We start from the raw sequence: 15,690 nt of genomic DNA on the forward strand, positions 1-15,690 counted from the left end.
TCATATCCTTCGACTTTGTTGAGAATACGAATGAGTATATCTTCTATTTGACCGCCCTCGTAATCCTTGGGCTTTTGGCGCTTATGGGGAGGAATGTGTCTATCCTCCTTCCCCCTTCTATTACATCCTTGGTTGCCAAATGGCCTTGAGTAATTTTCACATTGACTTCCTCCTTGATTTGCTAGGAAGTTTAATTTGTTTTTGTACAGCACTTCAAATTCCTCGATATGTTTGGCCAAGATATCTAGTTGGGTCATCATTTTGGCTAAGTTATGGTTCTTATCTTGATCCTTGTTGATCTTGGTCATGCGATCAAGGAGTTGGGATGCTATTTGCATAGGGTTGTCGCATTATACCACCCGGAGAAAGCTGATCAGTCACCCCTTTGTTCACCAAATCAAGACCTCTATAGAAACATTCCAGCAACATCCTATCTGGGATTCCATGAGTTGGGCACTGCCACAATAGTTTCTAAATCTCAGCCACATCTCATGGATTGTCTCACCCTCCAAATGCTCGAAATCTAGGATGTTATCCCTAAGAATCATCATCTTCGAATGAGGGTGGCCCACTTGGTTACCATTGCTACCATTTACGCTCATTTCCTCTATTCAACAAGCAACACAAAGACCAAAAACAAAAATAAGTGGATTCAACTATAACTAAAAAGAACACAATTCAACTTCACTAAAAGAATTTCAAACAACACCACTCCCCGGTAGCAGCGCCATTTTGATTTAGCGTTTCAAGAACACCTCATCCAATTCTAGGTGTCAGCGATCGTAAATCAGTATAAAACCCAACTAAATGAGTTGGGGTTGAATCCTATAAGGGGCGGAACGTGTTTCAAATTCGATTGGGAAGTATAAATGTGGCCAAATCAGTCATAGGAATAAACATTATCGAATAAAGACATCATTAAAATTAAAGGGTGACACGAATGTCAAATGGGATGGGGGGTTTAGTTTTAGTTATCAACTACAAACAGTCACAACCGCTATGAATTAACAATAAGGAGACGAGTTCTTGGAATGTGATCGATTATAAGCAAATATAGACATATGAGTAATTGCAGCTATTAGTAAATAGCTAGATATTAGTGCATACGCTAGACTATAATGAAGGTAATTTTCTCTCGAACAATTACCCCGAATCAGGTGATTTCTTTCGAACATCAACAAACAATACAATTAGGAGCAACCCACACCTTAATCTATTCACTCTCTCGAGCTGAATGTGTGGGATTGGGTTTAGGATTCAATCTCTCGAGCTAAACCCATGTCAACCCAATACCCACAAACCATCAATCAATAATCTTAGTTCTAAAACCTCTCTCTCGAGCAAGCTAAGAATATAAACATAGAACTACATTTACAACTACAATTCTTAAATTAAACCACAATTAATGATTAAACTCACCTTTAAACAGCATTTAAACTAATAATTAGCAATAATCATAAACTAAATCGGCCCATAATCACATGATCACACCCCAAGAATTGGGGTTTTAGCTAGACATTATAAAAAGGTAAAAAGAGTTACCAAATTGATTATCCATCAACTGGGTAAGAGTGATTTCGTTTTTACAATTCTCCAATTTGATGAATCTCAAAGACCCACTTCCAATTTCTTAAAAGTGAATTTCTTCAATCCTTCAAAGCTAAGGTAAACTCTAGAGAAAACTGTCTCCAGATGATAAAAAATTGTTCAAAGATAATTTATCCTCCTAAACTAAATGTTCAAACACATATTTATAGTCGCCGAAAATAAGCTACGAAAGCCCATTAGGCAAAGTAAGTCGGATTCGCCGAACCACTCGACGACCCGCCCTTTGATCTCTTCCATCGCCTTTTCGCCTTGGCATTGAGCATCCTCAAAGTTTGTAACTTTGGGCGATCTATCTTAGCTTCGCGGAACTACTCGGCGATCCGCCGACTGCTCCTTTTCGTCATCGACTTGGTTCTTTCTTTAGAGGCTTGGCACACTGGAACTTTAGGCAGTCAGATGAGCCACTCAGCGACACGCTGAGTGCTCTTGGCGATCCTCAGGCTCGCCCTTCTTCATTTCTTCAGCTTGTTTTGTTCCTTTTTGTCTGTTAGTGATCTTACTTTATACCTCAATCCATATACATGAAAATCAAGAATTCAACATCAGTTATTGGCACAAATTAAGCATTTGAGGACACTAAATTTATATAAACAAAGCCCTAAATGAGTCCAAATCCAGGACTCATCATTAAGCACTTTATTCCAACTCTTAACATCTATATGGTTATTTCTTTTCAAAAATAGTAAAGACTTCAAATTTGGATGACTTAATCTAGCATCCCAAATGCAATCTGTCTTTCCCCAGTCTAGGTTGTTGTTAAAGCATAAATACTGTTATTTTCCAGTACATAGAGTCTTCCTTTCTTAGTTCCTTTGACCAACTGCTTTCGTGACTTCTTGTCCTTAACAACCAAATCATATTCATCAAACTCAAGGGTGCAACAATTATCTTTTGCTAGCTTGCTAACGGATAATAAATTTTTATTAATATCATGAACTACTAGTATCTCGTTAACCTTCAGACATGACCTTGTTGTATTCCCAACATGTGTAATGTTTAGACGAGACCCATTACCAACAGATATCTTATCAGTTCCATTATAAGTCTTAAGATCAGATAAGTTACCTTTGTTGTTAGTTAGGTGGTTGGTTGCTCCAAAGTCAACATACATGGCATTGTCCTCAGCCTGTGTATCTTGAAAATTGACTGTTGCTAAGGCTTGTGGGAGGTCTTCTACAACTTGATATGAGTAGTCCCATTTATAGAAACTTGATTGCAATGTGGTTATTCCTTCCACATATTTGGCAAGCATTGGAGGCTAAGTCCTTTTCCTTCATGTGGTTCGAAGCTTGCATATTCTGATTATTTTGACTATTGCTTCCCTGTCCAGCAGGTCTGAAACCTCTTCCCCTTGAGTTGTAGTTAGAGTTACCTTTATTCTGATTGTGATTATAGATATCTACCCTCTACCTCTGTCTCTTTGTGCAGAGAAGGTCACGTTATGATTCTCTTGTGGCACTTCCTCATCATCTTCTCTCATGTCAAAGCCTCTAAGAGAATTGACAAACTGGTTGAGTGTGGGATATGGTGCCTTTCCAAGCATAACAGTCCTGAAGGTCCAATATTTAAGGTTTAGACCTCGAGCAAAGTTGATTACTTTGCTATCCTCATCAACAGGTTTCTGAATGGTTGCACATATTCCTTTGAACTCTTTTAGATACTCATCAAGTTTTTTGGCTCCCAACTTGATGTTCTGGAGTTGTTGTTTGAGTTGAAATTCCTTGTTTATAGTTGCTTGAAGATATATTTCTTCTAAGCATTCCCACATCTCTTGTTCTGTCGAACAACCGACAGTGAGGTACACGCTCTCCTCAGTCATATTCCCTGAGATCCATGTTCTCAACCACACATCTTTCTCTTCCCAAAGAGTCTCCAAATCTTCTTTCTCCATGCCTTCAATATTTTTTTCCTTCCCGTATGTGGTACTTGATTGTCTCTCTCTTTTGATCAAGTTGGTTACTTTCATGACCTACATAAGTTGCATGATCTGAGTTCTCCATATCAAGTAGTTAGTAGGCTTAAGCTTGAATGGACAAGCAACAATAAGATGATGCAGAGACGAAGTTGACAAGGATATGAAAGTTGTGTTTGAGGCCATTGTTACAAGATTTTTGTAGGTTCCGTTTTTTTTACTGCTCTGATACCATGTAGAAAACACAGTACATAAAGGAAAAGAAGCGCTCAATACCTCCTTATATAGGTTGTTGGCCTGTTACAATATATGGGAGTTCTACTTGAATTCTACTACTCTTACTAGTAATACATAACAACACTTACACTTCTAATGCAATACATACTCCTAACGCTAACACAATTTTGCTTTTTTATGCTAGTCTCCAACAGGAAGCTCCATTGTATAACAAAAATTTGGTCATCTATTAATAGGGTTGATTAGAAGGTCTACTGGAAATGAATTTTTCGTGTAAAGAAAATAACGTGGACAAGTCTTTAGCACGTGGAGTGTTAGAGATACCTGGAGAGCCAACTGTAGTTATTAACGGGTTGCCGCCCATTTCTTCAAATCCTGACATCTTTTTACCCTGCCCCATAGTACTAGAGCACAATCACATAAGAATATTGATTTTGGTCAATGGTTCGAAGGAAGAGAAGTTCACAAGTTATTTGGGACATGTATTACAATGGAAAGTTACTAAAATTTGATGAGGAAACTGGTTGGTTCAGGGTGAAGTATAAAGATGGCGACATCGAAGATCTTGAGAGGCATGAGTTGGAAGAATTTATTTTATCACAACCCAAAAATGGACGTGGTGACACTTGTATGTTCCCACCAAGATAAGCCAGCCTCAAACACAACGATAAACAAAAAGAATACGAAAAACTTATTCATTCTAAACAATACCCCAAAAATCGGGTAGTCACGTGTACAAGACACTAAATACATAAAGTGCGGAATTAAGAAATAAGTACAAGTCTCAATCTTTGTTTCTTAAATAATAAAAAGCTTAAAGAAAAGAAAAAGAGGGCACCCCGGGTGGACAAGCAGCAAACTCTCAAGTCTTTTAACGAGTCTACAAAAAATGATCACGCTATACCGGGCTCGGTACCTACACAAGTGTAAAAGCAAGGAGTGAGTACCAAAACACGATGCCCAGCAAGCAACTTAATAAACAAGGAAACCTAGCCAGAATTCGACTACTCCTTTCTATCTCAACCAAACCTCATCAAACTTACCTGCACAGAAAATAGCCCAACCTAACAGTTCTATAATAAACCGTTCACAAGGCTCAATGTTCATAGTCCAAAGTCACAAGTCAACAACCAACATGTATCACGTAAATCAAGCTCAATGTCAAGTAGATCGATCACAGGAAACTAGTACATCAATCAGAAGTAACAAGTAAGTCACACACAAGCATATAAATGCATCAAATCACAAGAATCAATCTCTTGCCAAAACCATTTCCCATATGCATACTATCACTATCCAATACCAGTTCACATCGACTTTATATCAAATCACTAGGCAGAAGCATTTCCCATCGAATTTATATCAAATCATTAGCTGGAACTATTTCCCATCGGTTTTATAACAATCACTAGCCAGAACCATTTCCCATCGGCTTAATATCAATCATCGATAAAGACCTCGACATCATAACAATCTCATGTCTCATCACAGTGTTCAACAATCAATGCACTCAAGCAATATCACACCATCCGAAGAAACAACAAGTCATGTAATTTAACTCCATATTCAAGCCATCAAGGCATTTAATCACATCAATCAAATAGGATCACAACAAGGCAATTCACAGATTGTCGTTATCATCACGAAGCCTTTTCATTTATCCCTTCATTATTTATTAACATTAATCAAGTGGAGCAATAAGAACCTTCACCTGAATCCTGATTACTCCCTAACGCACATACAATGAAAAAAAGTAGACCATTCTACTAGATTACAAAACTTAAGAGATCATTTGCCTTAAATCAATCAAATATCACCCTAAGAGTTGAGTGTTCCCCTTCTGAATCAATTCCAAAGCCACACAATCTATAACAATCAAGTATTCACAATCACTCATCAGAGACAACAATTCCCACACCAATTATATAGAGAAATGGGTCAATCAACTCAAAACTCAATTTCAAAATGGGGGTTAAAATCCATAAAACAATACTTGAAAATGATGTTTAAGGGTATAGGAACTCATTAGTGAAAACCATTTCGAAAAAAAGATCAAAACCACTTCAAAATCACTATTTTAGATCAAAACTCAAGTTCTTGCAAAACCTTGGCATTTTTCAATTCAAATCCCAAACTATGATGTTAGAATCCATAAATAAATAAAGGAAATAAAGTTTTAGGATTATAAAAGCTTACCCAAACGATTTAGCACAAGAAGATCTTTCACAAATCACCTCCAAGGGTTCCCAAGCTCATAAATGGAAAATGGGGCATAAACCTCAAAAATGGCAGGCGAAAATCCTCCCAGGTGTCGCTTAAGTGACCAGGGGTTCGCTTAGCTAAAAGCTAAGGTCTCGCTTAAGTGATCTGACCTTCGTTAATGCAGGGGTAGCTTAAGCGGAAGTTCTTCGCAAATTCGAAGGTCTACAGGGGTTGACCCTTCACAAAAGTGGCCCAAACCTCGCTAAAGAAAGTCTCGCAAGAGCGAGCCATCTCTCGCGAAAGTGGAGTGAACCAGAACAGAGACATCAAAAAATTAGCCAACACTTTAAACCTCGAAAGGACCCTCGGGATTCGTTCGGAACCCCATACACACAACCACATATGCAAATCAATTATGCTCAACATTCCAGACTCAATGGAACCGTCAAAATAAAAATCTGAGATCTCCTTGATCCGACATCTGTGAAAACCATAAGAAACTAACTCACGCCTAAAAAGGCTAAAACAAACTCGAGACTTCTCAAAAATCAACCAAGATCGCACCCAAGCCTAAAATTATCCCCCGAATCTAATGGAATTTCATAATTCCAATCCGAGTATTCAAACCTTTAATATTGACTAAAGTCAACCCAAAGGCTAAAATTCCACAATTTCACAACTTAGGATCTCAAATCCTCAAAAAAGACTCAGAATCTGAAACAGACAACTTTCATAGCCAAAATTTCACATTTCAGGACTGATGGAATGGACTGAATTCCATTCTGACACTTGAAACTCCAAAAGACACCAAAAATCACTTTCTTAATAACATAGCCTTTCAAACTCAAAACTTGCCAAATTCTCAACCTTTAACTCGAAGTTCGAAAGTAATTTTTTTAAACTCAAACATAAAAGACTCGGGATCATCTAGGGAGGAGAAAAATGATAGATTTATAAAACTTTCCAAAAATTACCGACTGGGTCATTACATCTTTAGCCTTTGCCATTAATACTCCATTGGAAAAAGTAGTCACAAAGATCATTAAGGAAAAAACAGAGATCTTTTCAGAAATCCGGGAGTAGAACTTGAGATTAAGGTGTAAAAATGGCAAAGACATGATAAATAAAATTATCGTATTTATGAGATTAGGGTTATACGTACAATTAATTGTTTTAAAAAGTATAACAATTTTGTATACTTTTATAAATAAAAAGCTAGAATTCGTGGAATAAACAAAAAACATCAATAATCCATATTTAGAGTATGAAACTATGTTGATATGAATTAGGAGATAATTATACTTCTATTTCTAGAGTAATGTACAAATTATATTAGTCCGTCATCAGATCATGAACTTAATATCTCATGTAATGATGTAGAGGTAAAGACCTAACATATAATTTTCCGAGTATGAAATGCGAGATGATACTCGTAGAAATCATGTCAGGATAACAATTAATTAAATTTTATATTTATAATTAATTTTTTAATTATTTGTACGTATAACCTTCAATATCTTATCTCATTTTATGAAATAGACAATAGAACATCGTAAAGTACTGTACAAAGCAAGTTCTACCAAGTTTTTTACGTTCGATCTTGAATGAATGTCAAGTGTAGTGATCATACCGTAGGCAATGACATGTAAAAGATAATTCATCGAAGTATGAAATTTGATTATATACTCGTCGAGTAGTTTAACAAATCAAGTCTTATATATTAATGTTTCAGTTATGAAATATATTATCTATTAAAGAAATACCGATGATCAATTTGAGGAGATTTATATATTAAATTTGATATTGATAAACTTCTGTTGATCGATAAAATTAAATTTATATAATTAGGAGGTGTGTGTGTGTGTGTATATATATTATTGACACCTAATTTTGACCGACCTATTCGATTAAATAAGTATTTTTAAAAAATAACACGAGTTTTAAAATCAATTGAGATTTTGTCTAAAATTATGTATTAGAGTATCGCTAATTTACAAAATTATCATTTATTATTATTAAATTATTTTTATTATTATTAAATTATTATATTTATCGACAGTTAAACTCGAAATAACTACTTTATTTAAATATTTTTAAATTTAGGTGTGTTTAATTTATATGAAAATACTTTAATATATGTAGTATTTTCTTAATTGACTAACATTTCCTTAATCTCCCCTTAAATCATTTAAATGATAACCTCTTTTGTTCAATTTGTTTAATTCATAGCCCTCTTCCTATCCGATTCTATTTCAACTACTGCCTTTCATATTCAATTTCATGTCAATTATGGCCATTTGATTATTTTAATTTTACAACCTTTCAACACTTTTCAATTATAGCCAATCTGATTCAATTCAATTCTCAAAAGCCCCATCCTTTAATCTCAGCCATTCGTTCATCCAAATCAACTACGATCAAATCTTGATCGTCTATATCATTCAAACCAAAGGCTGAGATCAGATCTTCATTCTTATCTATTTTAAACCAAAAAAAAACAAAGGCAAAAGGGTCTGGTAGACCCTTATACTTGACTCGAATTGTAAAGTGGACCCTTCTACTTCACAAAGTTTCAACTGGACACTTCAACTCAAACAAACATAAAATTTTAAGTCCCTTTGACCATTGACCAGCCTTAGGTGGCATTAATTTAGCTAAGTTAGAAAAATGCGTGTTACGCACGCAAAACATGAGCGTGAATTGAATTAAAAAGTTAAGAAAATTAAATAAAAAGAAAAAATAAATTTACCTACTTAAAAAAAAGGCAAAAAAAGAAAAAGAAAAAGAAAATCCCTTTCTTCTTCAAACCCACCCATCCACCTTTTTGGAAAATAATAGATCTCTCAACTGCTATATCTATATCCTCTCTATTATCGAATATTTTTTCTTGAAATCGTATTTTTCCTCACTTTCAAATGAAAACAACACGTTCATCAAAATCCAAAACAAAAATAATTGAAAACGAAAGAAAAAAATCTTCTCCAAATTGAAAGCTCAAAACGAAATTGAAGAAGGATTTTTGCTGCTACTACTTGCTTCTTTTTATCTCTTTAGAAGCAAAACTTCTAAAAAAATAAAAAACAAATTTTCATCTAATTTTTAAATCATAGATACAACTTTGAAATTTTCATATTTCTTGATCTTTCTTTTTTCAAGTTTGAACTTTTCTTTCAATTTCAAGCTTTTTGGTGTCAAGTTTAGTTGCTTTCTTCTAATATCAATTTTGATGAAATTGTAAGCTCAAATGGGGCTGTCAAATATTAATGAACTTTCTTTTGGGTTAGGGTTTTTGAGAACAAAGAGAAAAATATTTTTTTAAAGTAATTATTTGTTTAATAAAATAAATATATAAAAATAGCATTGTGACAATTAAATTAATGAGATGGATATAACGTGGCTTTTTTTTACGTGGATATGATGTGGCATCCATGTCAGTTCGAGTGAAGAAGACTGACTATCATAAGGGTTTAAAATTTCTATTTTGTTTGAGTTGAAGTGTCTGGTTGAAATTTTAGAGAGTAGAAGGGTGCAGTTTACAATTCGATCCGAGTCAGTATAATGGTGCACAACCATTTTGCCAAAAACAAAACCCTAAGCCATCCATCTTTCTTCATCTTCCTCTCATCTCCTCCTCCCCTATCTGTCCCTCTCCTCTATTCTCCTAGCAGCTCAGGCGAAGCAGCGAACGGCGCCGGCCAGCGAACAGCCGCGAAAACCAGCCGGCGACCGGGCGCCGCCGATCCGTTCTTCTCGCCAGCAAGCGAAGGCCGCGCCGGCCAGAAGCAGCGCGAGGACAGCTCCGACAGGCGAGCCTCTTTCTCTCTTCTCCTCCGCTCCAGTGAGGACGACAACAACAAACATCAGCTCCAGCTTCTCTGACCAGCGAGCAGCCAACTCCGGCGAAGGCAAGGTAATCACCGGCGAACCCCATCGAAGACGACAACAACAACAGCGAGCCAGCAAGACCCTCACATCTCCATTCCTCTCCTCTTCGGCGAAGTTCTAGTAATCCAGGTATTTGATTAATCATCATACATACATAACACTACTTAAAAGCTAAATTGAAGTTTACATGGTCCAACAATTTCTCGAACACGTCTGTAAATAACTCTAATATTAGAGCTCTAAAACTATTCAAATTTATTTAAGCTCTAGTTATATGATACTGGCAAAACTAGATAATCAAACTTGGGATGGAAGGAGATACAATGTCCGTGAATGTAGATTTATTAGGAGTCTAGACTCTCAAGAGAAAAATTAACTCTCGACTCACTTGAGCCTTTATCTCAAAATGAAACTGACACTCTGAAACAATAGAGTTCATTCTAACAATCTTTGTATGGAAACAAGAAGACATACTGATTCCCATGTAATTTGTGACATTCATCAGTCATCTTACCCAAGAGTCAGTTGTATGGAAGTCAGTGAACACTCTTCTGCATTTATTTTACGTAAAGACCGTCTTTGTTTGAAAGATATACAAACACACCACTGGATAAAACAAACAGGAAACCTTAGAATTAACAAGTGGAGCTTAGGTATAAATAGCCATGTCCTATTGGAGAACCATTCAAGTCAACAAGGCAGAAGCAAGAACAGTCAGTCACTGCTGCCAATATGTATGCACATATGAAAATAGAAAGGCTGCATGAAGTAGTAGCATCAAGTCAAACCATTTTACCTTTGAAGTATGGAAACCACTAACATGCACACATAGATAAGGCCTCAACTTCTGACCTCCTCGAGCGCACAGCATTTCAAAAACTAATTTCAGCATGCTCCCATAAAAAAGAGACCTTTAATCAATAAGACAGTATTAGTCATCTATAATGTGTTTAAATTTCTGAAGTTCAAGTACAATTGTTTTCTATAATGTGTTTGTGTCTATCTAGTATTGATACTTAACTTTAATTTTGTGATAATTTGTTTGTGTCCATCAAGGGTTGGCTTAGCGTTAAGTTAGGTTTGTTTAGCATAAGTACCAACACTAGTTGATTCTATTGATGACAAAATTGATTTTCTTGCAAGATCGATTTATGTTCATCTAGTGTTGATATTAAGCTTTAATTTTGGAATAATGTGTTTGTTAAAATTATTTATAATAATATCAATTCAAAACCAAATCTTAAACTAAAATAATTGATTTTTTAAAGAAAAAAAAGCTAAAGAGAGAGAGGGAGACATAAGAAAAAGAGAAGAAAGGATGGAGAGAGAAAGATGGACTAACAAAAAAAAAGTATGTATTTACCTATTTTTGATAATAAGAATAGATTGAGAGACTATTATAAATGTATTTAGTTATTTCTGGCAAGAAGAATAAGACTAATTTATGTAAGAGTAAAAGATATACTATAAGTCTATAACTCATAAATAATAATATATTATCCATGTATTCACCGTTTTTATATTTGAAAAATGTAAAATCATATCTTCTTAAATAAAGGCTTTAGAGAATTTGAGATTCTATCAAAATAACATATATAAATATTAATTTCATCTCATAATTTCAAATTACGGTAACTAAAATTTTAGGTTTAGCAAACATAAAAATCATAATTGTATGTTATAGCTATAGTTTGCATAATTGCTCTCCATAACATATTTGTATGTTATGTTTGCTAGCATTAGATTTGTATAAATCGCTGGCAGACCTCTCGTTTGTATAAAAGTGCAGCGATTGTATATATGCATATCAGTTAGATAATTATATATATGTAATTATTATGTATTAATGATTCTTTTTATATATATACATAAAATTTGAATTTGTATATAATCGAATCAATAAAACATTTGTATATAAAATCTCTCTCGCTTTATACAACACAAATTATACATAGTAATTTGTATAATTTGTTTTTGTATAAAGCGAGAAAGAGAAAAAGGCAAAAGAGAACTGGTAGGGGAAGATCTGTATTTGTATAATTATAAGTGTATACGACGAAAATATATGTATTTGTATATATAGTTTTCTCTCGCTTTATACAAACACAAACACAATTTATGCATTTGTGTTTGTATGAAGTGAGAGAGGCGAGGGAGAGTGGCGAGCAAGAGTGAAATTCGCTGGGGAGAGAGGCGAATGGCAAGTGTTCGCTATGAATTACAATTAAATGAAACTGTGGTTATAACATATAATTTGAATTAATAATTTGCTATTTTATATAATTTTCTCAATTAATAAGGAGACTTTCCAAATGGTTACTAAGTGAAATTTAATGACGAAAATACCCAACATCACATTTACACGATCTCTGGCCATGATTGCCGTCAGAACCTACCTTCGGCCACCAGGTAATGCTCTCTGCTATCTCTCCGACTCTATTTCTCTTTCTAATCTCACCCACGTATAAATTTGGTAACTTGTAAGTTATGTTCTATGCCATGAAACTGAAATTTGAATTTTTCTACTTATTTGTGGAGTCTCTGAATACATTGTGGAATGCTGTTGAACTATAAGTCCAACAAATAATTGGGAGACTATTACTTGTGCTCATATTTTGAGCTAATTTTGACAATTATGAAGTAACAAGGTGAATTTTGGTAGTTTTTCTTTCCCATTTCCATCATTTTTTTTCTTTTCTCCCATTTATATGGGTTACCATAAGCTTTTCCGTTCTTTTTTTTCCTTCATATATTCACTTGTCCATTTTATGGCATTAAATTCGATATTTTAGTTGCACTCAAGAGTGTGGTTTAGTGGTCATAGAAGTAGGGGAGTATGAAGAGGGCTCCAATTCAAATCCTAGTGAAAGCAAAAAAACACTAGGTGATTTTTTTTCATCTGACTAAGTGGGTACACCGTATACTTGAACTAGTGGGAGGTAGTGAGTTCCTAATGAAATAGTAGAGGTGCACCCAAAATGGCCTAGGCACCTGGAAGATCTTTCACTTTTCTACTGTCACCAAGTACAATTGTTTGCAACTTCCTTTTACATAGGGAGGAAAGTAAAGATGATTGTTACATTTTTCACCGATGGTATCAATAATAATACGATGGAGCCAAGACAAAGGTGAGAACAATGGGAGGTGACTCAAAACACAAATTTGGAGTGCGCAGGATGTTGGCATAGAAGTGAGACTTCATACTCAAGTCATCCCCATGAGAGGATGTTTTAAGTATCTTGGGTCTTTAATTCAAGTTAATGGGGAGATTGACGATGATATCACAAATTGTATTAGGCGGGATGGGTGAAGTGAAGGCTCACCTCCGGAGTCTTGTGATAAAAACTACCACCTAAATGTAAAGGTAAGTTCTCCAGAGTGGTGGTTAGACCACTATATTGTATGGAGTGGAATGTTGGTCAGTCAAGAACTCTAATGTTTTGAAAATAAAAGTTGTGGAAATGGGGATGAATGTGTGCATACTAGAATAGATAAGATTAAGAATGAAGATATCCCCAACAAGATGGGAGTGCCCCTCATGGTGGACAAAATGAGAGAAGCAATATTGAGATGGTTTGAACATGTAAATAGGAGAAACATAGATGTTCCAGTAAGGAGGTGTGAGAAGTTGTCAATGGTGGCCTGAAGGAGAGGTAGGCCAAAGAAGTACCAAGGGAGGGTGATTAGACAGGACACAATGCATCTTTGGCTTACCGAGGACATGACCTAGAAATAAGGATTTTAAGGTCACCAATTACAGTAGAAGGTTAGTTGAGCATTCTCTCACTTTCCTGCAGGGCAGAATAGGTTGTTGTATTACATACTCTCTTACCAATTGTATTAACACTATTCACGTAGTTTCTTGTTTGTCGATTGTAGTTACCATCTGTGTTTCCTATGCTTTGCTTATCGCACTAGTTTGTTGTTAATTCTCTTCTGTATGCTATGTATTTCTTTCCATAGCGATCTATTTCGTCGTTACTACTTCTTTCATTTTCATATTCTCTTTCTTAAACTCTATTGAGATGTTTTACTTGAGCCGAGAATCTATCAGAAACAAGTTCTCTACGAGGTAGGGGTAAGGTTTGCGTACTCTACCCTCCCCTAAACGTACTTGTGGGATTACACTGGTATGTTGTTTGTTGTTAGTTTTGATAACAATAATTGCAATGGCAAACTGGATGATCACCTAGTTGATACTTCGGGTCATTGATTTTATGTATTGTACATTTGGATTGATTCTGAGAAGGAAAACAGATTTACCACATTTAATGTCTGAAAGACAAAAAAAAAAGGAAATAAAAGAGGAGAGACTTTACCGTTGCATAGTCATTTGTTTACATTAAATATTTCATCATTAGCCAGAACATACTGTTGGACATCACTCTGTGACCGATTACTTGGTATCAGGATTTGCATGTCAACTTATATTAATGAATGTTGAACTTTGTCCAGGAAACTAGGAGTGATCACGATGGGACTTCTCAGCATTATCCGAAAGATCAAGCGAAAAGAAAAGGAGATGCGCATCCTTATGGTGTAAGTCTACAAGCTAACCTCTAACATGTGGCATGGGGGATTTTTGTATGCATAGTGTATTTATTGACTAGCTATTTAATTCTGTTTATTATATAGGGGTCTTGACAACTCTGGTAAGACAACAATAGTGTTAAAAATAAATGGTGAAGACACAAGTGTCATCAGTCCAACCCTTGGCTTCAACATCAAAACCATTACATATCAGAAGTATGGTTTCTCTGCTTTCTTTCTGTTTTGTTTCTCAGATCTGCATTCTGTTATCCTGCTTCAATAATGTTTTGATTCCTATTTATAGTTGTTACTCATTTAACTGTAACCTACATGTTCAAGATGTATTTTGTCAGGCAATATTTATGTGCTTAGTTGAATCATTTAGATTATCTTATTCCCTAAAATTAGAATTGGTTCATTTAAACATACTCTTGATTCTTACCTTTTGAATTACTTTCGAGGGTATTGGTTTATGATGTCAATTAATCAACTATATTTTTATCCTGAAACAGTTGGGATCAGCTATATGTATCCTCTGTGTACTCATTGATAGCCTATTTTTTTACATTACATCAACCTACCACGCCCTTTTTTTATTCAAGCTTGGGCATGACTATGTTTTGCATAGCAAGTAGAGTTCTCGGTTTTATCCTGCCAGAGATATAAATTTTTTGGGGCTTTATTAGTGAAGTCCAGAGTCCAAATTAAAGCTCATTCTGCAGAGAACCAAAAAATACAACGCCAAAACTGTAATTCAAAATTCAGTTGCAGATTCGATTTTCTCTCAAATCATTGCATGTGAGACAACAAAAGAACTTAGGAAAAACTCAAAAAAGACTACTAAGGAAGTGATTGAGTTAGACAAATACAGATTTGTAATTTGAAAAGAGATTTTGAATCTCTTAGGATGAAAGAATGAGACTATTACTTAGTGTAATAACAAGATTTTTTTTAATCGTTAATAGAATCAGGTTGCTTGGCAAGGATTTCAAAGATGACAGAATAGTTGAAAAAAATTCTTGTGACAGTTTCAGAGATATTCGAATCTAAAATCTCCCGTCTAGAAGAGTCTAAAAATCTCTCTATTGTCTCTGTTGAACTACTGTTTTTGTTAAAGAATTAGTAAGTGTTCTTCAAGCACAAAGAAGAGCCTTTATAATTTATATAAGACAATGCAACTGTGTGTGCTTTTATAAACAAAAGAGAAAAGGTTTATTATCCTTTTTACAGATACTTCAAAAAGAAAACACACACCTAGAACAAAAATTATTGGTGGAGACCTATTGCAATATGTGGAAATTTCAAACAAACAAACC

At 35.0% G+C, this 15,690-nt stretch overlaps 2 protein-coding genes across 4 annotated transcripts in view; one reads left to right on the top strand and one right to left on the bottom strand.

Annotated features, from left to right (window-relative positions):
- The window catches only part of LOC125875596 (ADP-ribosylation factor-like protein 2), a 71,039-nt gene that overhangs the window by 50,818 nt on the left and 4,531 nt on the right, over positions 1 to 15,690 (top strand). The window contains exons 1-3 of one of the 3 annotated variants that reach the window (XM_049556577.1): positions 9,542 to 9,973; positions 14,300 to 14,383; positions 14,480 to 14,590. The exons of 1 other annotated variant lie outside the window; for it this stretch is intronic. In XM_049556577.1, coding sequence (XP_049412534.1) covers positions 14,319 to 14,383; positions 14,480 to 14,590 — 176 coding nt within the window. In that variant the 5' untranslated portion in view covers positions 9,542 to 9,973; positions 14,300 to 14,318. Of the gene's footprint in view, positions 1 to 9,541; positions 9,974 to 12,197; positions 12,254 to 14,299; positions 14,384 to 14,479; positions 14,591 to 15,690 lie in introns of those variants that run through there. One more of the 3 variants, XM_049556578.1, reaches the window with a different exon arrangement.
- The window catches only part of LOC125875594 (galacturonokinase), a 68,378-nt gene that overhangs the window by 36,223 nt on the left and 16,465 nt on the right, over positions 1 to 15,690 (bottom strand). The window lies entirely within an intron of this gene.

This window comes from Solanum stenotomum, chromosome 9, assembly GCF_019186545.1.
Source record: "Solanum stenotomum isolate F172 chromosome 9, ASM1918654v1, whole genome shotgun sequence".
NCBI lineage: Eukaryota > Viridiplantae > Streptophyta > Magnoliopsida > Solanales > Solanaceae > Solanum > Solanum stenotomum.